The sequence below is a fragment of the Delphinus delphis genome, chromosome 6 (genome assembly GCF_949987515.2).
Source record: "Delphinus delphis chromosome 6, mDelDel1.2, whole genome shotgun sequence".
Classification (NCBI taxonomy): domain Eukaryota; kingdom Metazoa; phylum Chordata; class Mammalia; order Artiodactyla; family Delphinidae; genus Delphinus; species Delphinus delphis.
The window spans coordinates 44,781,246-44,799,232 of record NC_082688.1 but is presented as its reverse complement, the minus strand read 5'-3'; the positions used below and the strand labels follow the sequence as shown (position 1 = coordinate 44,799,232).

The 17,987-nt window shown below is 37.2% G+C and overlaps 1 protein-coding gene across 2 annotated transcripts in view; it reads right to left on the bottom strand.

Annotated features, from left to right (window-relative positions):
* Positions 1–17,928, bottom strand: part of CARNMT1 (carnosine N-methyltransferase 1) — a 39,703-nt gene extending 21,775 nt beyond the window's left edge. Inside the window, exons 1-3 of one of the 2 annotated variants that reach the window (XM_060014617.2) lie at positions 17,441–17,928; positions 9,824–10,019; positions 8,817–8,980 (exon numbers count right to left, since the gene is read on the bottom strand). In XM_060014617.2, coding sequence (XP_059870600.2) covers positions 8,817–8,980; positions 9,824–10,019; positions 17,441–17,928 — 848 coding nt within the window. Of the gene's footprint in view, positions 1–8,816; positions 8,981–9,823; positions 10,020–16,961; positions 17,181–17,440 lie in introns of those variants that run through there. The other variant, XM_060014620.1, reaches the window with a different exon arrangement.
* Between the last annotated feature and the right edge of the window lie 59 nt (positions 17,929–17,987).

Sequence of the window (17,987 nt, the reverse complement as noted above, 5' to 3'; positions counted from 1 at the left end):
GGTAAGATTAGAGTAACAAATTTATATTAGTTGTTATCTCTGGAAAGAGAGAAGAATGTGCTCTGTATTGTTTGCAGGGCAGTTTCAAGTGTATCTGTAATGTTTCTTTTAAAAAATACAGAAAAAAGAGATCTGAAGCAACTATGGCAAAATGTCAAGGTTTAATAGAGTTGGATGTTGAAACACTTTTTATTCAAACTAGAAAGTGGGTTAGAAATCAGAATTAGTGTCTAGCCCCTTCAAAAATATGGTCCCAACTTCCTTATCTACTCCCAATAAAGAACTCCGTATATCAGCAAGACAACTTCTCATCCATTTCAGAAAACACTTTCTTACCTTAATCTTTAGAGCTCCTATAGAAACTGAGCTTAAATTATCACCGAATCTATAAAGTCTTCTCTTTCCAAATATCCCAGGCAAAGCTTTAAGTCACTTCTCAATGCTTTCAGTACTTCATTCATATCTCTATTATAGTTTATATACCTAGTTCATCACTTCGCTTCTTTCATTTAATACAGGGGTCAGCAACTATGACCCACTAGCCAATCACCTGTAGTTGCAAATAAGGTTTTAGAACACAGCCATGTCCAGTCATTTATGTATTGTCTATGGTTGCATTCCCATGACAAGAGAGCAAAATAGTCAGTCCCCAGAGACCACATTGCCTTCAAAATCTAAAATATTTTCTAGCTGGCCCTTTAAGAAAAAGTTTACCAATCCTGATCTAATGTATCTTGAACTTCTTTCCCAATCCGTGCACAGAGCTTTCTTAATCTGTTTTATGACTGAATAAGTAGTCCATTGTAATACTGTATAATAATGTATCAAAATTTGATAATTAAGGACTAGATTGTTTCCAATCTCGTTATTATAACCTTAAAACTAATATCCTTGGCATAAATAGTTTCCCTCATGTACCTCTGTGGATAGCTTTCCCAAAACTGAACTGCAAGGATCAAAAGATATGCATTTGAATTTTGTTAAAATTACCAAGTTGCCCTCCATAAAATTTTACTAATTTATTCTTCCATCAGCAACATGTTTCCTCACACCTTCAGTAAGTTATATAACTTTTAAATCTTTACAATATAATGGATGAAAATGGCATCTTAGTGTGTTTTTTTTGTTTTTTTGTTTTGTTTTTTTTTGCGGTACGCGGGCCTCTCACTGTTGTGGCCTCTCCCATTGTGGAGCACAGGCTCCAGACGCACAGGCTCAGCGGCCATGGCTCACGGGCCCAGCTATTCCGCGGCATGTGGGATCTTCCCAGACCGGGGCACGAACCCGCATCCCCTGCATTGGCAGGCGGACTCTCAACCACTGCGCCACCAGGGAAGCCCCTTAGTGTGGTTTTTACATTTGCATTTTTGTATGAGATTAAGCACCCTGTATTTCTTTTTCTGTTTACTATTTACATTATTTTTCTACTAGGTTATAGTCTTGAATTGTTTTTCCACTGAGTTATTACTCTAGATTTGTAAGCACTTGAAATCCTGGAATGTAGGTGCTTGAGATCTTGATTTGAAAGAAATCTGAAATATATATCTGTCTTTGTTCTAAGAGGACTTTCTGGAGAGAAAAAAGAGACTATTTTCAGTCTCTAAACTACTTCGGCATTATTTGGCAATCTCCATTTGCTCTTTTAAAATGGTTTCTTACAGCTAAAAATAATCCTTTTAAAATGTGTAAATCTTAACAGTTACTATCTCTGATAGATTAAACAATATGATTTTTTAAATCCTTTTATAAATTATAACTTACATTCTTTATTTCAATCTAAGTGAAAAATGCTTCTTTAAAGCTCAGCATATTTCTTCCTAATGCTCAACTATATAAAAGAAAAAATATATTCAATGTAGTCAATAGTATATCATAGTCTTCTTGAAGTGTTAGACATATACTGAAATGCAAAGGCATAATAGATTTACCACCAACAAACAAAATATCACTTCAAATTCTTCTAAAATAGAATGGGTTAACAAAATTAAGCTCTAGAAAGTACAGTCCAGAAATTTTCAGGATTCATTAAGAGAATATGATTCTACATGGTTGTGATTTCCCATTTCAAATAGGACTCGTACCTAAGAATCTCTCCTTAGCAACTATAAACTTTATGGCACTAAATTCTTGAGCTAATAACTAATACAGCAAAGACTTTGCTGTATTTTGTTAGGTTTATTTTTTAAGTTTTTTTTTAAATAGCTCATCTTATCTATTATAAGGAAACCAATCTAAGTTTAACAAGCAAAACAAATGACGTAGGAAGAAACATGTAAATTTTCCATTGGGTACCAGAATGCCAAAAATAAAGTTTGATATTTTGGTGCACTTCATTTAAAGTTCATATATCAATGTCCACTTTTATAACATTGATTACTTTCAGGGAACGGAAATGGGTAGCTGGGTAGGAAACTTTATATCCTTTGAAACCTTTAAAATTTTGAACCCTGCAAAACGTTTTACCTCTTCGAAAATTTTTTCAATTATTTACTTATTTTAAAGAAATATTAAGAGTTAATGTTAGAAACACTGAGTGAATTCATCCTTTTCTCACCAGTCTACATTGTATCTGCCAACAGTAATAATAATAACAACAACAGTAACAGGGACTTCCCTGGTGGTCCTTCCAATGCAAGGGACGTGGGTTTGATCCCTGGTTGGGGAACTAAGATCCCACATGCCGCGAGGTAACTAAGCCCACGCACCGCAACTACTGTGCCCGTGCGCCACAACTAGAGAGCCCACACGCCACAATTACTGAGCCTGCGTGCCACAATGAAAGATCCCACGTGCTGCAACTAAGATCCAATGCAGCCAAAAATACATAAATAAATTTTAAAATAATAATAACAATAACAGATAAATAATAGTAAAATAATACTTGTGCTAGTTCAGTAAGTACCTTTAACAATGACATGTCTTTTTAGTACAGCTAACATTGTTACGCTGACTGGATACCATGGTAATACACATGATTCAATGATCACTGAGTATGAACGAAATCATGTTTAAAGTGCTAGAAATTATGCTGACTTAAGCATTTGGCCTTCCAAAAATACCCAAACTTTTGTATACTCCAACAGTAAAAAGTCTTATCTCACAACCTGCTTTTCAGAAACAAAGATATTTTGAATTTTGAGAAATACCTGGATTTTATGTTTACAAAAGCTATCAAACTATATTATCCATTATTTTATAAACAGTATATACACTGAGAGAGTGCACCAAGTAGGAACTTTAAGAATATATTTTTGGAAGCAGCAATATTTATAAAAGTTCCTTAAACTGAAAACATATATTTATAAAAAGTATGAAAAATAAGGAAATAATGAGACTAGATTATAATTCTAATAGTTGTAGAATATTTAAGGTAAGACTATCGATAAAAATTAACAAAAAAACTTGTAACATTTATTAAAGTAAACAAAGGTAGGCTTTAAGAATAGAAGAAAATTAATAGAACAAAGGAAAAAAAATGATCATTTCATCTGACACAGAAAAGGTATATGACAAAACATTCTTTCATGACAAAAACTCTCAGGACAACAGGAATACAGGGAAAATTCCTCAATATAAAAAAGGGTATTTATGAAAAACCCAGAGCTAAATGCCCCCTTTCACCACTGCTATGTATTGTTATGTACTTCCAGAGCTATTTAAATGGGGAAAGGAAGAGGTAAAAACTATATTCACAGATGAGATGCTCCTATATGTAGAAAAACACAAAGAATCCAGAAGAAAGCTACTAGAGCTAATAAACAAATTAAGCAGTTGCAGAGTACAAGATGAACACATAAAAAAGTTAGTTGTTTCTATACATCAGCAATGAACAATCAGAAAAGGAAATTAAGAAAACAATTCCATTTACAATAGCATCTAAAAGAATTTAAAACTTAGGAATAAATCGAAACAAGGAGGTGTTACATTGAAAACTTGTATACTGAAAACTAAAAAACAAAGCTTAAAGATATTAAAGAACACCTAAATAAATGGAAAGACATCCTGTATTCATGGATAGGAAGATTTAACATTATTAAGATATCAATACACTAAAAACAATCTACCTATTCAACACACTCCCTAACAATATTCCAATAGCCTCTTTCACAGAAATGGAAAAACTGACTCTGAAATTCATATGGAATTGCAAGGAGCCCCAAATAGCCAAAACAATCTTGAAAAAGAATAAAATGTACGAATCACACTTCCTGACTTCAAAAATTGCAAAGCTACAGAAATTTAAATAGTATGGTACTGGCAAAGGGCAGACACATAGACCAATGGAATAGAATAGAGAGTCCAGAAATAAACCGTCACATATGGTCAATTGATTTTCAAGGACAGTGCCAAGACAATTCAATGGGGGGAAAAGACAGTCTTTTTAACAAATGGTGCTGGGAAAACTGGATATTCACATGTAAAAGAATGAAGTCAGACCCTTACCTGATACCATATGCAAAAATTAACTCAAAATGGACCAAATACCTAAGCTTAAGAACTAAAATTATAAAACTCTTAGAAGAGAATATTGGGGAAAATCTTCATGACACTGGATTTGGCAATGATTTAATGGATATGGTATGAAAAGCACAGGTAACAAAAGAAAAAAACTGATAAACTAGACTTCAAATTATAAAATTTTGTACATCAAAAGACACTATCAAGAAAGTAAAAACAGCCTACAGAACGGGAGAAAATATTTGCAAATCATATATCTAACAATGGATTAACACATGCAAAAAAAGAAAGAGAGTCAAATCTTATCACACAATCTTATCTATGAAAATCATCTTCAATCCAGACATAATAAAGTATAAAAATGCATTAACAAAGCCTATGGACAATAAAAATGTAAATTAAAAGCTTGTCAAGTGACTACTATATATGCCAAGCATTTGAAATCTGAAATCTGAAATATCTGTAGTTGAATATTTGAAATCTGCCTAGCTTTGAAGCCTAAGAATAAACTTCTTTCTAGAAAAAACACGTCACTAAAAAACTTCTTTCTAAATCGTATCTGCAGAGCACACACAAAAAGGCAGTGAATTATTACCGATTCTACATCTGAATCTTGTACATTAGATATCTGGACATGCAGAAATAAGCAGTCGTCTTTTTTTTTCTTTTTTAAGTCTGACAACATGGCTGAAATAATGATAAATTCAACTGTGGGGCGTCCAAAGTTACTCGCTTACTGAGCTATTTCTGGGTCTCACACCCAGAACTCTATACACTTGACTGAAGAAATATTTATAGAATTGAACATCAGTAGTGTCATGACTTCATCAACAATGGAATAAAAATTATGAAAGCTTTAAGTGATTAAAAAAATCAAAAGTATACAACGAATCTATTATCCCTTCACCTGTGTGTTCAGAACATAATTACAGCACAGCATGCCAAAAAACTACTGGTCACAAGCAGAAATACACTGGGTGATTTTCATACTTATTCAGCTAAAGACAATCTACATGGCACACAGACATAAAAGTATTCAAACAAGGTGGATCAGCATCCGTTACATGTTAAAGGCTCACTAAATAAAACAGATATTTTCAAGTCTTTCAATGGGCTTATCAACAGACTGGCATAATAAAGAATCAGTGAAGTTCAAGGGAAGTCAATAGAAATTATCCAAACTAAAATATAAAATGAGTTAACGGAGGGGCAATGTAGAAAAAGAGCCACTTGAAACCTGAGAGACAATAGCAAACAGTTTAATATATATGTAACTGGCATCCCTAAGAGAAAGAAATAGAGAAAAAGGTAGGAGAAACATGTGAAGAGATAAGAGCAAAGAATTATTGATTCAGTGATATATATCTACTCAAACCTCCAAAAGCAAAGCCAACCTCAAGTGGGAGAAACACAAAGAAAACCACATCTAGTCATACTGCTGACAAAGGTGGGGAATGGGGTGAAGAGAATGGCAAGTAACTGTTTAATGGGTATGGGATTTATTCTGGGTTGATGAAAACGTTTTAGAAGTATACAGAGATGATGGATGCACAATACTGTGAATGTACTTAATGCCACTGAATTGTTTCCTTTAACATGGTTACTTTGAAACCACAATGAAACAAATCCTGCCAACAACCTGAGTGAGCTTGGAAGTCAATGCTTCTACAGTCAAGCCTCTAGATGAGAACACAGCCCAGCAGACATCTTGATTACAGCCTTATAAGATCCTATACAGAGAACTCAGTGAAGCCATGCGCAGACTTTTGACCCACAGAAACTATGAAATAATAAATATGTGTTGTTTTAAGCAGTTAAATTTATGGTATTTTGTTGCACAGCAACCAATATACATTTACCTTTCAGATGCAGCAATCCCACATCTAAGAATTTACACTAAAGATACATCTCCAAAAATACAAAAATATACAGGCACAAGGTTATTAACTGTAGCATTATAATTGCAAGATACTGCCAGCTACTTCACTTAAATAACCAAATATAAGAGACTGGTTGAAGTATTCCGAAACTGTTTTAAAAAAAAAAAAAAGATTGGGTAAAATTTCCATGAACTGATACAGAGCTAATCGAGGATTAAGTGGAAAAAGGAAAGTGCAAAATAAAATATATAGTATGCTCCATTTTGTGTATGAAAAAGGAGGTATTTAAAAAGAAAAAAGTACTTATCTGCTTACTTCCATAAAAAAAAAAAAACAGGGACTTCTCCGGTGGCGCAGTGGTTGAGAGTCCACCTGCCAATGCAGGGGACATGGGTTCGAGCCCTGGTCTGGGAAGATCCCACATGCCACGGAGCAACTATGCCCATGTGCCACAACTACTGAGTCTGCGCTCTAGAGCTTGTGAGCCACAACTACTGAAGCCCGAGCGTCTAGAGCCCATGCTCTGCAATGAGAGAAGCCCCGCAATGAGAAGCCCTCGCACCACAACGAAGAGTAGCCCCTGCTCGCCGCAACTAGAGAAAGCCCTCGCTCAGCAACAAAGACCCAACGCGGTGAAATAAATTAATTAATTATTTTTTTTTAAAGAAGAAGAGAAACAGTAACTAAACAGTGGGAAAACCAAATAACATCTTGATTAGAATCATCAATGATGGGCTAACAGACTTTGCATGTCTCTGAAGGTGATATCCTGAAAAGGATACAACATCAATTATCTATTATTTTGAGAAAGGACACATAATCTAGATCTAATGATGAAGAAACATCAGACAATATCAAACTGAGGAAGAGTCTATAAAATAACTTACTTGTATTCTTCAAAAATGTTAATGTCATGAAAGTCAAAAAAAAGGCCTAAGAACTGTTCCAGATTAAAGACATTAGAATTAAACATAACACAATATCCTGGATTGGATCCTAAACTGTACAGAAAAATAAGTGTCATAAAGGACATTATTAGGATAATTTATGCAACTTTAATATAGATCATTGATTAGAAAGCAGTAATCAAGTTTAAATTTCCTCAATCTGGTAACTGCACTGTATGCTTATGTAAGAGTATCATTGTTCTTAAGGAAAAAAACTCAAGTATTAAGCAGTGAAAAAGCATGATATATGGAAACTAATCTCTCAAATAGTTTAAGTAATTATCGTGTATATGTACGGCTATAGACTAACAAAGCGGGGAAGGAGAAAGGAAGGGAAATAGGAAAGGAAATAAAAAGCAAAGGTACAATGCTAAGAATTGGTGAATTTAGGTAAAAAAAATACATGGGAGCTCTTTGTACAATTCATACAATTTATCTGTAATTTTGAAGTTATTTCAAAATAAAAAGTTTTCAAAAAAGAGAGGGAGAGAAGGGACACACACATATGTACGGAAATTTCTGAATGGATACATCCAAACGTAAAGATGTCAATCAATGAGGAGGGGAAGAAGATGAGGAAAAGGAGCCTCTCGCACTACAATGGTCCTTTTAAACAACAGACTGAACTCCACCCAGTGGTTCTCTTTAAATATATAACCTGTAAGTCAGGTTCCTAACCTGGGATCCATGGACCAAAGAGGTCTACAGACAGAATTCACTGTACCTATAAGGGGGTGGAAAAAAATTACATTTTCATTTCATTAACCTTTAACTGATTATTCTTTTGTCAATTATGAATGTAGACAACAAACAATAGTAGTTTTAGGAGTACCTGTAACTGTATCACCAATAGAAATCATATATATTTTCACTTCACATTAGCTGTTGAGATTCTCAAAATAGCATATACCATTTAGTTCTTTTCAAAGTACATTAACACTTCCTGCAAGACTTTTATTTAATGTGATACATGATAAAAAGCAGGTTACATAACATTTGCTTTTTAAGTATTTTCATAAGTATATTTCAAAATAACTGGTTTCTTTGTAATCCTATGGATGTTATTTTATTCACTTATGTTATTCTGAAAATGAAAATTATGAGCTTCAGACTGCTCAAGGTTTTCATGGCATATAAAAGTTAAGAATCTGTTCTCTGAGCTATAGATCCCTCACTTGTTTACAAATATGCCATAATGAGGAAAATTAAAATAGTTTGCAGCTTTTTGCTCTGCTATAAAGCAAATTATAAAAAAAAATGTCACTGATAATGAACATTCAATCTAATCTTCTCATTATGTAATTTCTAGATAGAGTAATTTCCGATAGTGCTAGAGCAATAATTATTCAAAACACTAACTGCAATCTCACACAAAGTACCCAAGAACAAATATAACAGCATACACCCACACATGAAAAAATACAGTCACACAGCAACTTGTAAAAATGAATCAACACTGTGAAATATCTCTTAGAGAAACTCAGTGCTTACATATCTTAAAGAAACTGGTTAAAAACAAGATACTATTTACCATCTCTCTTTTGGAAAATTTTTTAAAATTTCTTTAATGATTGGCTGGTAGCAGGCATCCCTTTCTGCTTTCCCAGTTTCACTCCAGTCTCTCACAAACTGTTTCAATGTGGATTTTAACTTATCCATGTCAAATGTAGATGCTGGCATAATCTTTCCATTCTCCTGTTTAAAAAACAGAAATCAATTCGTTTCTCAGAAAGTAATCAATCTTGAATATGATTAAATAAACATGCTACTAAGGGGCTTTATAGATGGTTTAGAGGGTAGGTCACTAGCCTTTCAACTCGACCGGGGTTCAAGTGCAGCTTGAGATTCTAAATGAAAAGAGTTTGGTGGTCTCACTTCTACCCTCAATACAGTATGGTCCATTAATCATGAAACCACCATATAATTAAGCAGTCTTTACTCAAGAGAGAACCAGAACTGAGCTGCTATGGAGACCAAATATTCTCTCCGTCTAAGAGAGGAAAGAAAGAGCCTCCAGGTCATTGATGGGGCAGCATGGAAAGGCTCACACTGGAGTGGCCCAACTGTATCTATCCTGTGGATACAAAAACAGGACTTCAGTTTCTATTACTTCCAGTCCCTTGAGATTTATAAGGGAAAATAATCTTTTAGAGTAAAAGATGAACATCAATAGATGCAAGATTCTGAAGATAATGTTTAGCAAGGGAAATTAATTTCACACAGCTCGTAAAGTTGTTGATAAAAATGTAAGTCACTAACTCCATATGCCACAATAGGCGGAACACTATGTGAAAAGTGTATCAAAATGCCCACAATTATCTTAGTACTTTTAGGGGAAAAAAATCAGTGAACAAATCCAGTTTCTGGCATACTGTTCTATTAAACCTAATAAAATGACTGAACATACAAGTGAAAACATTCTCTAAGTAGAGCCAATGACTCTTTCATTTCATAAAAATGAAATCCAGGAAGATAAAGATCTCAAAATATAGAAGTCAAACCCTAAAATAAAAACAAATAGAACAAACTTGCACATACGTCTTCTCCATATTCTTTATTTTCAAACATATGTATGCAATCATTCACAATGGTGAGTAGTATCTCTTGATTATGATCAACGCATTTCCGGATCTTGTCCAAGTGAAGAAGAAACTGCGGAAGTAGTTTCTGCTGATTAGCTGGGAGTGATCGAAATTGTCTTTCTGTTCGGTGCACTCGCTCATGCATACTGGTGCTAAAACATAAAAGGTGTTTTTTAAATTGGCAAAGAATTCTCACCAGAGGCCAATCTTATTTTAAGTTTCTCTTCCTGTACAATTATTTCCTTATAATGTTGGATACTGTCCAGCCATTTTCAATCTTTTGGTTTCTTAAAGGGTATCGATTTACGAAGTTTCGTATATTTTCATCTTATTACAAACTCTCTAAGCAACCAAACAAAAGACAAATAGTTAAAACACCTGCACCAATTAGAAGGGAGAAAAAAGGAAACATAAAGAGGATTAATGCACAACATGTTTATTTTTATGACTTCAATTTCCAAAATTAAAATTTTCAGCAGAACAGCTTTGATTTTAGAAATTTTAGATTTCTCCATCAAGTAGCAGAATACTGCTCTGAAGTTACTTTAGAATATATACAAAATGTGTTTTGAAATTATTAAGAGCCAACCAAGTTGAATTTTTTTAAATATTGTAAAAGATCTTATATACTACAAAAGTAGTAAACAAATGAAAAACTGAAATTCTATAGCTTTTTACATGACGATATTCACACTTTGTATTCCAAAAGTTTCCAGATAACTCTAACGGTCACTTTGAGGACTTTTTAAAGAAATAAAACCTAAAAAGAACATCATTTTTAAAAGTTAAATATTATACTCAAAATAAAATGTCATTTTACATCAATCAGATGGGCAAAATTTTAAAGCCTGACTATATGAAATACTGGTAAAAGTACGGAAGATTTAGAATATTTATATACTGATTGATGGTGGGTGCGTAAATTAGTACAACCACTTCAGAAAATTTAGCATTACCTAGTAAAGCTTAATACGCAGACTCCCTATGACCAAGCAATCGTACACCTAGACACATACTCAAGAAACTCTTGCAAACGGGCACATGACACATGAATAAGTCTCATCACAGCACTGTAAGAAATAACAAGCAAAAAATCTGGAAACAACCCAAAAAGTCTATCAGCAGTAGACTGAACGAAGAAAATACAGTATAGTTATACACAGAATACAGTTAATAAATACAGCTACACACAATAATATGGATAAAACTCAGAAACAAAACATATTGTAGGGACTAAACATATGTAGAGAAACTACAAGGAAAGTAAGGAAACGAAAATGCAGGAAAATGATGTCCTATGAGGGGAAAAGGATAAGATAATGTTCTTTCTGTAGACTGGGTGGTACGCGTTCACTACATCATTCTTTACATTTTACATATACAAATAAACAAATACATAAATGCATATGCTTCTTTTAAATGTCCTTTAGCATTTACTCAATATTAAATGGAAATGAAAAATATTCTTTTTCATTTGGTTGCCTGAGTCTCTCTATTTATCCAAATCTGTCATTTTATCATATGTCAAATTACTGTATAATTTCTGAACAGTCATATTTAAAGAGGTTCTGAAGAAACTTGACAAAACTGAAGCAAAAACCTGGTCACATTTTTAGAAGATTGCGTGTGGTGGTATTCTAGGGGTGGTTAGGGATAATGTGAAACCAAGTAGGCAGTGGCTGCACTAATGTTTGCTTTTTTTCCCCCCTGGAGACAGTACAACAGTGAGCTCTGGAGTGTAACAGATCCAGATTGAAACCCAGGTTATGCTACCTATTCGCTTATGTGACCCTTGGCAAGTTACTTCCTTTCCCTGTGGCTCAACAGTCTCATATACCAAAACAAGGAAATACATAACAATGATGATGATGACAGAAGCTATGATTTATTGAGATTTAATAAATGTCAGGCACTAAACCAAGTCACTTAAAATGAATTATTCTGAAAAATCTCCATAAACCCCACGAGGTAGACACCATTATACTCCTCTGCCTACTTAATGGATTTCATTGAAAGTGTAACAAAATAAAGCACACAACACACTTAGCCCAGTGCCTAAATCATAGTCATATGATTTTTATCATAGTCATAATTTATATAACTAATGTGTACACAGTGGAAATACGAAAAATGAAGAAAAGTAAAAGTATTCAGGAGGAAAAAAATTCCTAATAATTCCTCTTCTAGAGGCAACCACTTCTAACTTTCTGGCATATTTCTCTCTGTTTAAGACAAAGTCATCTAACACCTTTCTAGTCAAAATGCGGTACAGACCACAGCAGATCACTTGGAAGTGGTTCGGAATGTAGAATCTCTGGTGCCATGCAAGACCTACTGAAATGTAATCTGCCTTTTAGCAAGACCACCAAATGCTTCACATGCACATTAAAGTTTTAGAAACACTTGTAATTCTTCATCCTTATCAAAAGAATTTTCCCAGGTCAGAAAAAAAGTTCTCAAATATCTATATGACAAATGACTATAAGGGCTGCTCATCATCATCCCATCTTAAGCAACCAAAATTTACTTAGCTATTTCCCAAACATTGGGCATCTAGATACTTTCACTTGTCTATACAGTGAAATTTTGTGTTCAAAATCTGTCTACATTTTAGGAAAAAAAAAAAAAAATTACCACAAACTCCCAAACGAATTACCAGATCAGAAAGATAAGTATTTTTAAAGCTCTTGATACAAACTGATTTTCAGAAAGATTTTACCAATTTACATTCCTATCAGTAGAGTATGACACTAAGTAACTACTTAAAGTGGGCAAACAGCAGAGTTGCAACAGTTTACAATTCACTGTCAACAGGTTAAATAGTCTCACAGTAATCCTTTCCTAGAATTCCTCGGCACTGGATACCCCACCAACTCCCTCTCACCACGCCTCAAAACTCAGCATTTCCAAACTAAACTTGGCACACGTCCCACCAAAAAAACTTGCACATCTTCCTATATGGCTGATGTTGATGAATGGTACACCACACATCCACTCAAGTCAGAAATTAATGAGTCATCCTAAAATGCCTCTTCTCATAGCACACACAATCAAGAAGCCTGAAATCCTTCTGATTCTACTTCATAAAACTATCTACATATTCCCCCTCCTCCAATGCTTTACCTCGGGCCCTCACTATGTCTCCCAAAGATAAACTGAGAGGCCTGCTACCTAAATATGCTTTCCCCAACCTAACCCCCTCCCACCTCCAATCAGATAAATTCTTCTAAAATACAAAACTCATCTTTGTCACTATTTAAACTCCATATTTCAGCATATGTAAAAAGCAATCAATAAATGTTCAGTTATGCTCCCTCGGCACCACTTCTGGTTCTCCTTGGAGACTACTTATTCCCATAAGTGCAGGGGAGTTGAGTAAGTTATGGATTGGTCAGAAAAGCCAATCCATATAAAAGTTCTGTTAATTCCATATAAAAGTGATGTAATGGGGCTTCCCTGGTGGCGCAGTGGTTAAAGAGGCCGCTGACCAGTGCAGGGGACACGGGTTTGATCCCTGGTCCGGGAAGATCCCACATGCCGCGAAGCAATTAAGACCGTGTGCCACAACTACTGAGCCTGCACTCTGGAGCCTGCGAGCCACAACTACTGAGCCGGCGTGCAACTACTGAAGCCCTCGCACCTAGAGCCCATGCTCTGCAATAAGAGAAGCCACCGCAATGAGAAGACTGAGCATTGCAATGAAGGGTGGCCCCCGCTCGCCACACCCAGAGAAAGACCGCAGGCAGCAAGAAAGACCCAATGCAGCCAAAAACAACAACAAAAAGCCAAACCAAAACAAAACACAACAAAGAAAGTGATGTAACTACACAGAGCAGGATGAGATGCAGCATATCCCTTAACCCCTGGTTACTTAATGGTATGCAAAGCTGTCCATAACATACATCTACATACTATCTTGAAATAAGTGAGGTCTTATCAAAGTTGAGAAGAGTCCAATCCTTACTATACTATTAAAACTGGGGCTAATTTCCCTATTCTGTAAATGCTTACATTATCAATGTGTTTTAAGACAGCGGTGGGCAAGTTATGACCTCCTGGCTACTTGTCTGTTTTTGTAAAGAGTTCTACTGGAACACAGCTATACTCATTCCTTCGCATACTGCCTGTGGTTGCTTTCACACAAGCATACAGTTGAACAGTTTTAACAGAGACCTAGCTCTCAGAGCTTAAAATGTTCATTGCCTGGTTCTTTAAAGAAAGTTTGCCAACCTTAATTTAAAGGAATGTTTTACAACCTTCAGACTCTCCTTGGTTCTGAACTCAGTCAGCATTAAGAGGCTACATCCTTGGGCACCTAAGAGGAGAATAGAGTCAGCAGCCACATTTCCTCAAGGGTATCCCTACCTCCAGCTCTCTCTAGAAGGCTGATCTCAGCAGTGACCCCAACTCTGACTCAAAGTGGGTCCAGTGCTGGATCTAGCCAAGGGCTAAGGTCATAGACCCATTCCTCTGCAGCTGTTGAACTATTCTACAATTCCAAACACGGAAGCATACCTTTTCAGAGGAGAGTCTGTCTCAATCCATTTAAAATATTTATTAAATGCCCAAGGTTAAAATTGTCTTACTAGTACCACTACTTACTAATGCAGGGTAAATTTTTAGTTAATGACTTTGGATTTCAGGCCAGACTCTACCACAATTTGGTCGTATAACCCTAGGCAAGGTGCTCACCATATCCCCTCACCTGTAAAAATGAGCTCTACATCTCAGTTTTTAAGATCTCACCTAACTGCTATTTCTAAAAGTAGGACATTTCTGACGACGTTTGATATTTCAAATGTAGCATTTCTTCTGTGAGTAGGTATCTCCATTCATAACAAGAGCAGTATTTTAAGGCTAACATTTTTTGCTATTCAGTACAATGCTATCATCATTTTTACCTCAGTCAGAATATGTCATCTAAGCAAAATCTGTAGAAAGTACAGGACTGGAAGCCACTGGAAAGAGAATTCTTTTTTTTTGAATTTTATTTTTTTATACAGCAGGTTCTTATTAGTTATCCATTTAATACATATTAATGTATACATGTCAATCCCAATCTCCCAATTCATCCCCCCACCACCACTCCCCCCTGCTGCTTTCCCCCCTTGGTGTCCATACGTTTGTTCTCTGCATCTGTGTCTCTATTTCTGCCCTGCAAACCGGTTCATCTGTACCATTTTTCTAGGTTCCACATATATGCGTTAATATATGATATTTGTTTTTCTCTTGGAAAGAGAAAATATTAATCAAAAGACATTTCTTGCCTTATGACCTTTATCTAAATCTCCTATATATTGACAAAAAGGCAGTGAGTAGTAAAACCAAACTGTCTGAAATTTGGAAGCATCTGCTAAAGGTCTAGAATAGAATTGTTCATAAGAACTTACTACAATGATGGAAAGGCTTACATCTGCACTGCCCCATACAGCAGACAATAGCCGCATGTGGCTACTGAGCATCTGAAATGTAGCTAGTGAGACTGAGGAAAGGAATTTTTAATTTTATTAAATTTTAAGTAATTTAAGCTTAAATGCAGCCAGATGTGATTAGTGGCTATGGTATTGGACAGTACAGGTCTAGAAGATTATAAAATGTTGGAATGTAATAATCCAGTGTTTTCTGCTACACAATCCTTCCCATACCCCTAAACATACTTTTAATTGTATACTATTTTCAGTACAGGGATTTCGATTTTTTCATTAAGAGAGTACATGCAAATAAAAAGGATTGTTGTTAAAAATGAAATTTTCCTCAGTCCCACACTGAACTGGTAAAGAAGAGGGAGGAGAGTATAGGAAATTGTATCACAACCACCAGAATGTGCACACAGTGCCCTTTTCTATATTGCCACACTTAGGTTCTAGTTTCAGGTCAAAATCCCCTGCCCTCCCCCACAAAAAGGCCCAGCTGATACTCAATCATAAATATCAATTTTAAATTAGTCCCAATATATTAGAACTGCGTACAAACACACATTTTAACTGAGTCCACAATAGTCCCAAGACATTTCCCAGTATTCTTTCTACATTTTTCAACAGTAAAATATACCAGACTTCTCTGCAGCTAACACTTCTGGCTATCTATTGTCAGCTTCTTCCCCTCGCTGCATGGTTCTTCCAGACACAATACTTGTAACAAGTTCAATGCTCCAGTTGTCTGCCTTCCTCACTCCGTTGATACTAAATCAAATCCCCATGTTACTAATTCCCTTTTGAGCTCCATAAGTAATGCAATCCATGGCTCCTATGCCCGAGTTTAATTAGTAAATTATTTCATCAAGATGTCTCAACTTCAAAACTTCATGTCACCAATTTAATCAGAGTCTGAAGTAACTTTAAGCTTTCATTAAGCAAGTTTTAAAATTCTGAATAGTAACAAACTAGTTTAACCATCAGTTACAAACTGACCAACTATTTGGGAATGACAAATATACTTCTTTGCTACTACTTGTCTTATTTGTTAAAAATAGAGCTCCAACAACATGCCAAGCACTGGCAACGTAAAAATAAATAAGGCTCTGTCCCTGCCCTTGAGGAGGTCAGTCAAGCAATATTTAAAAATTTGCATAAAGCACAGCAGGAGCCCATCTAAGGGAACAGTTTTACTTCAGTAGGAGGTCACATCTATCGGATTCCAACTGCAGACTCAGAACATCGCCGTCGGTGTACTCGTCTCTCACACGAATAAAAGTGCTTTCTTTACCTGAAAATCCAATTGTTTTAAGTCCCTTTCAGATCTTGGAATTATAATTTTGTGACTAAGCTACTTTACGATTTATCTACAAGAAAAATGAAAGTTAGGAAGTTTAAAAGTCCTACCACTGTGCCCAACCCACAGTGAGAATTCGATAAATATTTGCAGAAAAAAAATCATAAAAGCGGCTCCTACAGTGCTTTCCCTCATTTCCCCCTTAAAAACTCTGCAAATTTTAGAACATCCGGACCATCTCCGATCTTAATTTCACCCAGCAGTTAAAGGCACCGCGCAGCATCATTCACTCGTTCATCACAAAAGTGCTGTGTTTTCGCAGCGCCAAGGGTGGGGGGTGTGTGAGGGGCGGAAATCTTAACGCTGCTCTCACGAGAACTTACAACAGTTTGAGAAAAAAACATCCTACGGCATCCCACGTGTAGGTGAACTTGGGCTCTCCGTCTGTTCAGTTTGCAGGACAGCGACAATACATACAAATCATGCCCAGCACTGGACGATTTTACCACCACCATCTTCTATCTGAAATTCTTACAGCACTTTTCCGGTCACCCTCACCCGCCTCAAGCCAAACCTTTAACGAGGAAGGAAAGGCAAGAGGACTAATCTGATCCAGAGATCAGAAGACAAGAGGCTGAGCAACAGACGGCGCGGCAGACACGCGAGAGTGCAGCGCCAGGAGGGGCTAAGGTGGTGCGAGATGACTCGGGGGCGCGGAGGTCAGCTCAGGCGGCCCGGTTTCGACGCCCCGGAGGCGTGGCGACCGGAGGGCGAGCGCGGCGTGCGCCACGGTGCGGACGGGTCAGCCGCAAGCAGCGGGTGCGCCGACGGGCTGAGCGGGGGTCCGCCGCAGGCTCCTTACCCGTAGTAGCGGAAGGCATTAATGATCTTCCAGAAGTGCTCGCGCTCGAGCCTCTCCTCCTCTTCCTCTGTGCTGCGCGTGGCCGCCGCCGCCGCCGAAACCGCCGCGGCGGAGCCCAAACGCCCAGCGGAGAACTGCACTTCCACCTCCTCGTTCCCGCCGCCTCCTCCGCGGCTGCCGCCGCCTCCCCCGCAGCCCTCGGGCAGCTGAGAGACTGGCGGCGGAGGGCGCCGCCGTCGCTGCATCGCCGCCGCGGCCCTCGGCCTGGCTCGCTTGCGTCTCGCCGCGACTGAAAGCGTGGTGGCGGCTGCTTGGCCCTCCTCTAGACGGCGCCCGCCGTGGACATGCCCCCAGCACGCGGCGCGCCCCGCCCCCGCCGCCCTCAGGCCTCCATCAGCGCCTGGCTCCGCCAGGTCTTCCGAGCACCCGGAACGACCGCGCTTGCGCATTCGAGAGTACGACGAAGGGCCGCAGCCACCTGCGCTCATTTGCTGCCGGCCTTTGGCGACGGCGCGCTGATGTCACAACAACGCGTGAAGTAGGCGCG